The sequence below is a fragment of the Colossoma macropomum genome, unplaced genomic scaffold (assembly GCF_904425465.1).
Source record: "Colossoma macropomum unplaced genomic scaffold, Colossoma_macropomum, whole genome shotgun sequence".
NCBI lineage: Eukaryota > Metazoa > Chordata > Actinopteri > Characiformes > Serrasalmidae > Colossoma > Colossoma macropomum.
Window position 1 is genome coordinate 8939018 of NW_023494801.1, and position 13840 is coordinate 8952857.

Consider the following 13840-nt stretch of genomic DNA (forward strand, 5'->3'; position numbering starts at 1 on the left):
TTACCCTGACTCTTGGAGCAGTGGTGAGTCTTGCTGTAGGAGTCAGTGATGTCTTTGAAGGAGAAGAGGAAAAGCACTACCTCTCCCTTCTCATTCTTTATGGGTACAATGTCCAGCAGGCACCAAAATGGAGTTCCTGAGGTCCAACAAAAGAGAAGAAATTAGATTTCTCTCTGCAGCCCATGGAAGAAATGAGACACAGAGATGGTGTATAATGGTGTTAAACTTTGACCTGAGCTAAATTGGCCTTGGTCTCTGCTCTGCTCAAGGACACTGTTTGTCGGTCCTAATTCTAACTCTGATAGATTTTACAGAGTTTCCTGCATCCAACACACCAGACACTAATATTAGGCAGTACTGGCAAAATTCAATATCGCAAAATTCCCCAAATATATCACAGTATTAGATATTTTACAACAGTTAATGACCCCTTGTTTCCTGAGCACTGCTTCTCTGTGCTAAAAGAATGACTTACGAATTCTCTTCTTAAAATGACACCAAAAGGAACCTTACAGAGGAGTGCACATGTTAACCAATCAGATTTCTAGAGAGGAGGCTTTGTTGTGGTTATTTACATTTTTTTTCAAAACAATCAGCAGCATCTACATAATGACATTACACTGCAGTTCACTGAGTTCTTGTTTTTGTCACTGTCTCAATATCTGTAAAATCAATACAGTCATGTGACACCAATACCAGTACGCCCTTATGGAAGCTATGTCATCCAGCACTCAGACACAGCTCAACACCAAATGCTTAATTTATGTAAAAGTGGGTGAAACAGAGCAAGGAAAATTCATGTGTGGATGAACTGGGAAAACGGGAATATGCTGCTGCTTTATTACCTATGAATTCAATGTTACTATTTCGTTTAATACATAAATAATAATATATAAATGAGTTACAGTACTGTGCAAAAGTCAGAGACCACCCTTTAGATCATTTCATTTCCAGTAAAAATGGCCATTATGTACAAGTTTTGTCAGTAAAAATGCAGGAAACACATGTTAAATAGAAAGTTACACAAAAGCCTCTGCCACTAAATATTATCTCATAGTAACTGAATGCAACTTAATTTGTCCGTTTTGTACACCTACTACTACTTTAACTCTTCTATTCTTCCAGTCACAAGACCAATCAGTTCCAGCTGAGTCCTCAAAATGTAATGGCAAAAATGTAAAGGATGTTTTTTTTCCTTTCTGCAAACTTTTTATTACAGAATCTCTCCGTCTACCTAAAAACACAAATGTCGTTTAGCCTGAAAGTTAAGAATACAAATGAAAAATGATGAATGTATAATATTACTATAAGACTATACTTCATGTTAACACTGCTAATAGGGCCAAACGAAGTCCAGAGAGCCTTAGAGAGCACCAAACCCTCATACAAAAACAATCATCCAGTTTAAAGCAAGGTCTCTAAATGTGGCGTACCATTCTTCTTGTAGTAGCGGACTTCAGCCTGGTACTCCCTCTGGCCCTCCAGGGTCTTCTGAACCTGCTGGGTCACTCTCTCACTCGTCTCCGTGCCGTGCAGAAAGTGACACATGCAGGTCTTCTTCATGACCTCGGTCCGCGCAAAGCCAGTCAGCTCGCAGAAACCATCTGAACAGTAAACAATGGGGTAGCCGCGAGAGCCCTGAGCATTTCCCAGCAGGAAGTTGCTGTCTGTGAGGTCCAGCGAGGGTCACAATGACAGAGAAGGACATGGAAAAGAAAATATATCACATTAGGGGTGCACAACATGGACAAAATACTTGCATTGTGATTATATTGGTATATTTTGTGGTTGCAATACGCTTTGCGATAAATTAAAATGCATTGTTGAGTCAATAATGTGACTGGCCTGCATTATCTTGACTAAAATAATCGACATGAATGCTTTGATTCTTCAGAGCACCCACAGAACCACTCATCTGGAACTGTGGTTGGTCAAAATGCTCAGAAAAACTGGGAAATGCAGGGATTGGTTAGAGAGCTCATTTAAATATTGGAGCATCTGCAGTATCTCTATTACAATGAATAATATTCCAATGATGACAGGGAAGCAGGATACGGGTTTTCAGAACTGTTAAACTGCTATAAACAATAAGAGAATAATAACAAAAGAACAGAGCTTTAAACTATTTTGAGCATAGCAAAGATCCATGTGTGCTTGTAAATGGTGGGTTTGTTGTTACCATTCTACTGAACTGGTTTGACCAATGTTTTCTTATTTGGCTACACATGCTGAAGAGCACAAAGGTGTGAACGATTCAACAGTCTAAGAACATGTCATGAATCTGACACAGACTTTTTCATAGGACCTTTCTCAAGAATTAATTTAAGAAAAAAGTTAGGGAGATATTGGTGAATAAGGGCCAGTCAGGCCAATTGGACACACTAGATTGCCCCTAGGTGTGAATGTGTGAGTGACTGGGTGTGTGGATGTATGTGTCTGTCTGTCTGTCTGTCTGCCCTGCGATGGACTGGTGACCTGTCCAGGGTGTGTCTTCCTTTCCACCCAATGACTGTTGGGATAGGCTCCAGGTCCCCCCGCGACCCAGAAGGATAAGCGGCTTAGAAGATGTGTATATGTGTGTGTGTGTGTGTTGTTTCCAAGCAATTAAAACACATGCTATGTAGCTTGACATTGCAGTATACGTCACCTATACATGGCTAAAAATTTCAGCACCCTTGAGTTAAAACACCTTCTCATGTCCCTGAATGACGATTAATAAACGATTACTGATTGTGCAGACCTATATAAAAGTACACCTACATTTAACTTGCTCAACTTCTTTCTCTCATTAATAGATCATCTATGAATCACATTACTCTGGAGAGCGATGCACAAACGCACAAAAACTGCCCACGCCTGGCAACCTGGACCACATACAGGCTCCATTGTTTGACCACACAGTGAGACAGTAATACTTTGATCAGTCCAATGTACAGGAAGAAATGAATACAGCTGCTGTAGAATGAAGAGGTTGTAATGGCATCAGTGGCAGCTCTCTCTCTCTCTCTCTCTCGTCTCTCAAAGTGTTTATTTCCTTTCTCTCTGTCTCTGTCTGTCTTTCTCTCAGTGTCTCTCTCTCTCTCTGTCTCTCTCTCTCTCTCATCTCTCAAAGTATTTATTTCCTTTCTCTCTGTCTCTGTCTGTCTTTCTCTCAGTGTCTCTCTCTCTCTCTCCTTCTGTCTGTCTCTCTCTGTCTCTCTCAAACTCTCTCAAATAGTTCTTTCAGCGTCTGTCTTTCTTTCTTTCTTTCTTTCTTTCTTTCTTTCTTTCTTTCTGTCTTTCTCTCAAAACACCCTTCTCTCTGGCTCTGTCTCTCTTTCTCTGAAAGTGTCTCTGTCTGTATCTCTTTCTGTCTTTCTTTCTCTGGAAGTCCCTTTCTCTCTGCCGCTCTCATTCTTTCTTTGAGACTCTCTTTCTCCGTATCTGTTTCTCTAAAAGTGTCTCTGCCTCTCTGTCTCTCATTCTCTAAAAGTCTCTCTCAGTCTCTCTCTCTCTCTCTCTCTCTCTCTCTCTCTCTCTCTCTCTCTCTCTCTATCTCTCACTCAATCCAGTTCAATTCAAAAAGGTTTTATTGGCTTGACTGTATCACATGACAGTGTTTCCAAATCATGTAACATATAACGTGTATTTAAATATTTATCTCTGATATGTTTGTTTTTTTGAAAGTAAAGGAGAAAGTGCATCTCTGTCTCTACCCCCCCATCTCACAGTGACCACATTGTCTCTCTTCTCAGGCCAGCCAGGTTTTTCTCTCTCTGTCCTGCTCTATGGCCAGGCTGTGGTCACTCAGTCAGTCAGCCTGTATTTGGCCAGAATGTGCCTTTGCTGAGTTTCTTTGACAGAGAGGAGATTGAGGGCCACTGTATAATTCTCTCTTAAGGTTTGATTCATTTATTCATTATATTGTTGCTTTGTTATCTTGTCTAAATGTTTTGGATAAGAATGTGGTGTTTGATCGATCATTTGTTGAGTTTGAATTTGGTTTAGTAGATGTGGTCTGAGTTTTGAGGCTGCTGTGTGAGCTCTAAGACCAGCTGACACGGAGGACTCTTCTCAGGGTTCAGCTTCTGGGCTTGGAGTGCTTATATCAGGGGAATTTGCTGTCAGATTCATCCAGAATTTTAGTGCTGTTTTTTTGGATTTGTAGTGCCAATAGAAAACAGCCTAATTCACTGTTTGGTTGCATGTGCAGCCTCTTTTGGATGCATGCGCAATTGATTCTGCTGACTGGACCCCAAATTCACTTCCATAAAGTGCTATTTGGGGATTAAGGATATCTTCATTATCCCTGAGGGGCAATTTGTTGTACAGTCAGCATGATCCACCCAAAGACACCAGACAAGCAATAATAAATAAAATAAACAGCAAATCCAGCATAAAACTCTTGCTGGGTTAACGTCAAGAGCCAATGTATGATAACTGCAACATAAAAATCACATTATAAGTTGTTTAAAAGGCCAATAGTAGCTCTTAAGTCTTTTTGTTCTACATATGGCCAAATTGTATCTTAAACAAAGTGTGGATATGATCAGCCAAAACTGACTTGGCCTTTTTCAAAATTCCTGAGCTTGTACAGATGAGTTAAGTCATTAGAGGTGGAGCTGCAAGTAACAAGTAAGTCTGAAGTCTTCACACTTAAGTCCTGAGTCAAGTCCCAAGTCAAGATAGTTGAATCTCAATTCAAGTGCTGAGTCAGTGAAGGTGAGTCTCGAGTCGAGTCCAAAGTCAAAAGTTCTAATCTTCAAGTCCTAAACAAGTCAGTCTGCATTCTTCAGCTAATTTAAAGCCATAACACGGAATAATGGTAAAAGTACTATGGCCTTTCAATGACAGCATGTTAGCAGTGTATGGCTGTATATTAATTTGATTATTATTATTATTTTTATTTATTTATTTATTTATTTATTTATTTATTTATTTATTTATTTTACCCTTCTAACTACAATACAAAATCCATGATACACATATATCCATGATGGACATACTGGTATACACCAAGAATAGTGCAACTACACATGAAAAGAATTACAAAAGTACTACTACTTAAAAAAAGTATATATTCAAAGATATTTTTTATGATTTTTGGGAGCATTGGACCACAGGACTGTGCTTTCTAATGCAGTGATGGTGAGTCTGGGGAATGTATAATTTAGTTTATGAGCTGGAACAGCACTGCCTAGTTTGAAAGGGTATCTCTCTCTCTGTCTTCAGTGCCAGAGAAGCAGTGTTCAGTTTCTCCTGGAGGCAGATGTTGTTTACGTTATGTCTTTTACAAACATATACAAAATGTACAAACAGTTTTTCAATGATAGTCTATCAAATATAGTGCTGAAATGTTAAAAATCTTTGAATATTATCATCCCTGTCTTTTTCCAACAGGACACTTTCTATTTAACTAGACATGGCACACTGGTCTACAAGTGTGTGTGTGTGTGCGCGCTACTGAGGATGTGTCAGAGAAGAAATGTGAGTGTGTGTGTGTGTGTGTGTGCCTTTGAAGTCCAGACCACCTTTGGTCGGAAGATCAGAGAGAAGAGCTGAAGCGAGGGAGCTGGGCAGACACAGGCAATGGAAAAGGAGAGATGGAGTAAACGCACAAAGAGAGAGAGAGGGAGAGAGAGAGAGAGAGAGAGAGAGAGAGAGAGAAAAGAATCCACGGTCACTGAAAGGTTCAGTTAGTCATCAGGAGAACTCGTCCAGCACTGAAATATCCAATATAAACCCAATAATGAACCCACAGCATTGGCTGAATGCAGGCTCTCTCTTTGTCCTCCATTCCTCTTACTTCTTCATGGACCTCCCCTTTCTTTTCTCTCCCACACTCTCTACATCAAGAGTCTTTCAGTCTCTCTCTCTATCATTAGTGAGCTTCCTCTTTTGGAAGTTACTTTTATTGACTGTACATTAAATTAAATGTCTCGACTCATTTAAAATGAAACATGTCTTATTGAGCGATGACTTGAAAACATGTACATTGAATTGAATTCTTCAAATCAGTTCCATGTGAGTACAGTACATTTTAGCAGCACACCTAAGGGGGAAATCCATCATTTTTTTCAAAATATCTATATATCAATTGTCGAGATGTGAACAAAGTCATTCAGAGTGGTTTGATGTGAAAGTGAAGAGAAACTTACTGACTCAGATTTCTGTTTTAATTGTGGTGACGGGAACCAGGGGTTGTGATGTCTGCAATTCTGATCATTTTATTTATATGCAAAACAACAAGTGAACCCTGACGTGTGTTCTGAGTTGATATGTAATGTTGATGATGGTAAAACAGTGATAAAGTTTTCTTTGGGTACAGTTTTTCCTTACAATGCCTTGTATGTGCCTCTAAGCATTCTCTTAAAACTATCGGGAAAAAATGTGATGGGCATCAGTCTGCGCGTTAACAAGCATTTCATGTAATACCTTCATGCGTGGCAGCTTTTAGAGGCATTAAACTTTTCAGATGCCTGGTTCCCATCACCACCCCCCTGTGGAAATCAGTTATTTTCTGTTGTTTTATTGAGTCCTTGTGATATTTGTGTCTTTATCACTGCAAAACAAATGCTGTTTTCTCAAGATATCAAGTTATTTATATCATCATCATGACATAACAAACATTGTTTTATTAAGGTAACATTAGCAATTCAAGATAATGGCATAAAAATCTTGAAATCTTGAGAAACAGCATTTGTAATGTCATGATCATTGATATAAATAGCTCAAGATTTCAAGACAATAACCTTTATGTTGTGATATTTTTATAAATAACTCAAAACGATATTCAGGTTGTGATATTGATGTAAATAACTCAAGATCTCAAGAAAAAACTTTAATATCTTGGGAAAACACACTTTGTGTCGTGATGTTTAAATAAATAACTCAAGATCTTGAGAAAACAACATTTTTTATGTTGTGATATTTGTATAATTAACTCAAGATCTCAAGAATAAAAACATTTTTGTGTCTTTAATATTTAATATCTCTAGAAAACTATGTTGTGATATTTATTTAAATAATAATAGCAAAAACAAATTATCATGGAAGATCATGCAAATCCATGGCCTTTAGAGCTTCCTTAGAATCATATAGTAAGTACTTTAATTCAAAGCCTGTGATATTAATGGAGGAGTTGTTTAGCCTGTTATGTTAACCTGTTATCTTTCAGCCTTGCTAACTAACGAATCAGCTTAGTTCTATTTAAGAAAATAAATTGTCGGCCCCTCAGTGTCTAATATCATCAGTAAACTCAGTGGTCCATGTGAGCAGCATTACAGTCCACTCTTATTCCAATAACAATTCATGGGTTTGTCATGACTTAGTGCAGTAATACAGAACTCAGTCTTTAAACACAGCTTAGCCAATCAGATTTTAACTAGAACTCTCCTTTTCAGAATTCACTCTAAACTGCTCTGATTCACTGTTTTAATGATGGGATTATGCAAAAAATATCATCCATTTTCTTTAATTTTGGTTGATGTAATATAGTTTATTTCTATGAAAGTGGTAAATAATGTAAATTCAGAGCACAACGTTCTTGGCTGCTTTTGCTGCTTTTTAGCTCAAAGCCAACTTCATGCTAATGCTGCTTCCTGCAGGTTTAATCTTTTAGTACATGAGACCAAAAAACCAAGGCAACTGTGTACTGTGTCCCCATGGCAACCTCGCTGTGTGTTTAACCTCAGCCTCTCTGGCTTCACCATTACGTAAGACCTGCTCTGGCGGGGGTGCTGGTGTGCGTGTGTATCTTCATATTTGCATATGCATGTGTTTTTATGTGAGTGTTGGCTCTTTGTGTCCGTGCGTACGTGTGAGCTGTTTTGAGAGTCTTCTCTGAGCCGCCTCTGGCTCTTTCTCCTAAATATATCATTTAATAACTCACATAATTTATTTCATCATGTTGGACCCCCAGCCATGTGCTAGCGACCCCCTTTTCCTCAGCCTAGCACTCAAACGTGTTCCAGTTTGACAGTTCATATTAAAAAAAACACAGAGGATCTCTCTCTCGTAGTGAGTTAAAGCTCAGAACGAAACTGACAGCAGTGGAAAATGATCAAGAGCGCTCAATGTTATTGGGTGGCTACAATTAAGACAGGAGCTAGTTTTTAAAAACAACGCAAAGCATTTTTAGTATTAAAGACTGATAAACAGAACCGTGCGGACCCTTCATTTATTTAATTTCCAGTCCAAATGGTCAGTGTTTCAGTGTTTAGTGTCCACCCTCTGCCTTTATTACAGATTCCATACTTCTATTGTGCAGGGATATTTTTCCAGACTTCCAGAGTTCAGTAACACAGCAACACAGCGACAGAGCAACCAGCAACAAGTTGAGCTGAAACTGTCCCAGGTTTATGCAAATGAACTATGATGCAGTAATGTGGCTCAAGCTAAATGGCAAAATGATTGGCTCAAGCTAAATCCTTGGACCAATCACAGACACAGAGGTCCAAGGTCTCTCTGACCATTTTGTTCCTACCAGCATTTTATTTTGGTGGTCAAACTCAACCAATAAATTCAAATTACTTGAAGCAGACCTTGTAATATTACATAAACATTTGAAATATTCAGAATTTAAATGTCTCCAGGATCTAAGTCTATTAAACCTATCTATTTGCTTGAACGGGACACCTGGCATCCTTTCTTTGCTGCAAGTTCATTAAGAGTTGGGCTCAGTTTCTGAGCTGACGTTCAGTGTTTATGTTGGTTAAACTGCAGCTGAAATGAAGCTAATGTGTTTGGTGATATGACTGGTGAGGATTGCGCAGAATTGTGTAGAACTGAGGTGTAACTGCTGTCCCATAGACTGTTGTTGGGGTTGGAGAGTCAGAGCACACATTATGTTGCAGTACATGTTAGGGACTGTAGTGCAGTGCATTGTGAAACAGGATAATATAATATTAATAATATTAATAGAAAATTAAACTCCTTTTGCGGGCCAGATTCCTATTGACACATGGGGTCTAGTAGTTCTTTTTCACTTATTTATTACTTGCTCCTGAATAATGAATAACTTATACTTAATGGCTATTTTGACTGAAAAATAAATAAAGGGTCATCTCTGATTTCTGCACAGTACTGTATATGTTCCCAGTCATGTCAGACTCAAGCTTAACTCCTACATATTCACTGATTCATTCATTCATTCATTGTGGAGTGTGAAATAACAACATGAACAGCATTGCTGTGCATTAGTGTGAGCCTAGTAATTTATATAGACACAGTTTTATGCATCCATTAAGGGTGTAATGACCTCAATACAGTGTGGAAAATACAGTATGTTTTTTAAAAAGAACATTAAAAACAGTACATCAATATTTAAAATTTTTTGTATTGCCGATATGCCTCTCGATCTCGTCTGAGAGTCTAACCAGAGGCCACAATTTGCAGCAGCAGCAGCCAAAACATAATAGCAAGCTAAGCAGTAAAGTTAAATTTAATAAGTCACATTTTTTTCAGTCAGTAATTAAACACCACAAATATCACATTCTGCACACAACAAGCACTAAATGCCAGATACAACTTTACAATGCAACAGAAATGGAATACAAAGTGGGGACATTCATACTATCCTATTTAAAAAAAAGTGTCTACTCAAAAGGGGTTTTTGTGTTCTGTAGCTCATAATTGTATGCAAACTTTTGAGCATCCCCAGTCAAATTACATATTTCATTGATTTCTTAATCCTCTTCAGAGAATAATTTTTTGCACAATTTCTGTTTATTTGTTGAGTTTAACATACCAGAAAAAGTAAAACATAAAGCATAAAATATGCCTTAATTTTTGCACAGGCCACACTTCATATTTTTTCTAATATGTTAAACTCAATTAACAACAATTGTGCATTAAAGTGTCTTGTTTGTTTGTTTACATAGAAAATTTACACAGAAAATTGCCAAAACATGCTTTTTCACCATGGGAGCTCAAACGTTTGCATACAACACTATATGTATGTAGGCATACAAGTATGGAAGTGACTCATCTCTCATGTCACCAAAGCATAACTGGCAGTTGTTTGCATTGCAGAGGTCTTTGTTAACTGGAAAATTTATCTACACATAATCTATACAGAACAATGCTAGTACGTAATATCTGCTGGGATGGACCAATGACATCGCACACCTCAATAATAAGGTACTGTTGGTTGTAAACTGATAGGGTCTGTGTATTCATTACAGGTGGGCTCATTGTTCCAGCCATTTATAAGCCATTAGTTGAAGTGTTATTAGTATATTTAGGTCTGTTTACCAGTTTGTTCTATTGTGTGTACACATATACGTCACAAACTTCAGGTAACATGAAACCTCTCCATGTTCACCACTTATACTTACAACTTTGCCAGCTATTCACATTCGACTTCATTCTGGTTAATTCAGGCATTTCATTTCATTTCAATTCATGCACACAGTAAAGAACAAGAAGATGTGTGTTCATTTGGATTCATGTGATTGCAGTGTTTATGGAAATGCACTTGATGATCTTTCTGAAATAGAAGCTCACCTTGCAGCGGGTGACATCATCTGAGCAATGGATATAATCAGTACAGAAAAAGAATCATCAAACAATACAGAGAAAAGACAATTAACCTCCATATCCCATTACAAACCAAACACCTACTCGGATAACCAGCACATATTATCAACTAGTGTTCCGTGCCCTCGTCCCTCCATCTTTCCAGCTGTTCTATTATTCTGTTCACTAGCCCCCTGCCTCAGTAGGCCAGAGTAGATCACACAGACTCACTCAACTGTCCATGTGCACGATAACCCATATTGGAATCTCTCAGATGCTGTGACAGTGTCACTTAGACTCCCAGACACACTGTTCTTCTGTCACCTGCCAATATTCTCAGAAAAGCTGCCTTTCCTTCTGCATTTCTGATAACGGACAGTCTCTCCCAGTGCCAGGGAAGAAAATAGGATTTAGAGTGGAGAGAAAACGTCTGAGGTCTACATTCGAGCAAAGAGGGTCAAAGATCATACATAGATAAATAATAAGGTATATAGTTTTTCACAGAGTACACAGGAATCCAGAATAGGGTACAGCAAAAACTTCTGAGGCCACTGTTCTTCTAATAGGTTCATGTACACATTGCATCTTCATTGACACAATTCATTCTTGGTTCATATAAGATCTTAAATGTACACTATGTACTTTTGATCTGGGACAAACTTATTTAAGGTTCACAATTGGACCTTAAAAGTGCTGTAGTACCTGAGGGTACATTTACATTGTTCATACCTTGATTAATTAAACATGTACTTGCACATTACCTTTATTTGTAACAGTGTATGCATATAATTACCCTACCAAAAGGAATCATTCAACTCTTACAAAACAGGCAGGGATTGCCTAAAGCATGCACCAAAAGCTTTAGCCATTCATAGTAAAGCCTACTTTGAACGGTGCAAATACAGCAGTGATACTTGGAGAAATTCTGTGGTAAACTAGATTCACCAAAAGAAAGCATGGAAGTCTAGAGAAAATATATCCTGCTTTTTCTTGCTCACTAAAAGTGATTAAAAGTGACAAAAACCTGACTTTTTCCACCCTCTGTTTAGTTTTTGCAACTTTCGCAGTGACATGAACTCAATGAAAAATCATGGCTGGCCCTGCCATTGACATGACGACAACCAAGATGACAAATTGGCTGGAACTGGAACAATTTTACAAACGCTAGAAGAATTAGAATCTTCAAAAGCAGCTGAAACAGGTCTCAAACAGCTCAATCGGGGCCCAGTGCTGTTCTGCGAGGAGCAAAGGAGACTTGGCCTGTTTGTTTTGTGCTTCGTCTCGTGGGAGCTGCATCTCCAAAATCAGCTCAGACTGAGTTAGAGAGATCTGAGCTGTGAGTGACAGAGTTATTAAAGTTTAGCTCCTGAATGAGGAGGTCAAACTCTCTGTTGTCCTTTTTTTAAAGTGGAAAGTGTCGTGCACAAAGTCACAGTTTGCCTGTTTTTGAGAAGCCAACAACCTTTCAGTAGAAACTATGCTGGTTTAAACTGGTTTGGTGCTGGGTCAGCTAGTGCTGGTTGACCAGCATACCAGCATTCAAAACACAACATTAGCTGTTTTGCTGCTGATCAGCATACCAGCAGACAAATTTTAAAGATTGATAAGTACATAAAATATTTGGGGCACAGTTTTTTAAATTTGTATAAATTAAATTAATGTTTTGCTTGATTTTTTTTTTTCACAGAAATCTATGAATGCTTACAAGGCTGGTGTGGAATGTAAGGAAAGTTACGATGTGTTGTGCAAATGTGCATCAGTTTCACTCTGCTACTTCAGGACAGCAGTGTGTGCTCACTGCACAAACAGTGCCAATATGACACCCATCGGCATCTACCTCCGTCTATATCACCCCACTGCCTGTCTCACTCACTAAGATTAGGTATCAAGGTATTAAGACAAGATGTTCCTGGTGTCCAGTTGCTATGGTAATGTGAAAAAGAAAACATATGGCATATTTCTGCTGGGGAGGTTACCAGGATACAGCGACGGGGGTTTTTTTCTAAAGAGGAAGTATGAAAATAGAGTTTCACATCAACCCACGTTTTTTTTTTCTTCTTTTTTTTACTTTTAATTATGTTAAATTATCTGAGTTGAAGCTGTGAATGATGGAGGAGCTGTTATTTATACTTTTGTGGCAGAATGTAATATATATCATGGCAATGCGATATGATCCAGCAGGTAAAAGGTCAAACAGGATTTCTTCACCATCAAGAAGAAGTTTAATCTAATGTAAGCAAAGAAGTAGATGCATACAGTCTGTCTGCTGGTGGAAATTAATATCTCAAATGCAATATCCTCCATACTTCCATAACCTTTACTGATCCCAGATAAACCTGTTGAATCTATAAATGTATTTAGAGGATTTCATGGATTTGTTCCTACCTGAATGATTTTAAAGGACACTTTTACTTTAACTTGACAAATCTACTTCTCTGAGTTCCATTTTAGTCCTTCATATTTAATTTCTAGTTCCTTACATCGGTTGAAAAGAATACTCCATCATTTTGTCCACACCTCTAAAGTTCAGTCTTAGAAGTTGGTTGCATTTTCTGCTCACAATCCAAGTAATCCTTAACACATTCAGTGATGTTGAGGTCTGGCGGTGGTCAGTGCACTGTACTGAGAACATCAGCAGCTTCTTTGTTTGATTTGCGATTTTTATTCTTTTTTGTCTATTTCTTTTCTCAGTAAGAGCTCCTTGACAGCTACACATCCTTTCAGACTTATAGTGCTGAGTTGTCTTCTCACAGTGGAAGGATGGACTGAAACTCTTTAGCAAGAGTGAAGCTTGATTTTCTCCTCTCTCAAATATGAAAGCTTTAAGTACTGTTTATCCGATGGCGACAGTTTTGTTGGTCTACCAAGTTTTGCAATTTGTTTTTTATTTACTTCAACTTCCTCTTTCCTCATAAATGTGGATTAATCTCATCTTTAAATGCATTAGAAATATCTCCTGAAAATTTAATAAATTGTATTTTATGGCTGTTTTGACTGTATTTCTCTGAATTTTGCACAGTACTGTAGAAATAAAAAAATAAAAACCTGCTAATTCAAAATACACTTATATTAGAAGCCATTAGGCAATTGCTGACACTTTCCTATTGACTTCTATTATAAGCCAGTTTTGAGTCAGTGGTGTTCTCAGTACAAGTACATGCCATGTTCTAGGTACAAATTATTGTCCATGGTAATGAATAGATTACCACTTTGATATTTCGTTCAGAACAGCAGTGGAAGAACAGCGTGAGCTGTTAAAAAATTGATTCATGTACTACTCCAAAAAATCGACTCATGTACTGACTGTACTTTAGCAGTGCACACACACAGGCCATGGTGTGGG

General features: G+C 38.0%; 1 protein-coding gene across 1 annotated transcript in view; it reads right to left on the bottom strand.

Moving 5' to 3' along the window:
- kcnh4a (potassium voltage-gated channel, subfamily H (eag-related), member 4a) overlaps window positions 1-13840 on the bottom strand; it is a 60052-nt gene that overhangs the window by 27662 nt on the left and 18550 nt on the right. Inside the window, exons 2-3 of the mRNA XM_036590350.1 lie at window positions 1434-1667; window positions 5-136 (exon numbers count right to left, since the gene is read on the bottom strand). Of these exons, the coding sequence (XP_036446243.1) occupies window positions 5-136; window positions 1434-1667 (366 nt within the window). The remainder of the gene's footprint in view (window positions 1-4; window positions 137-1433; window positions 1668-13840) is intronic.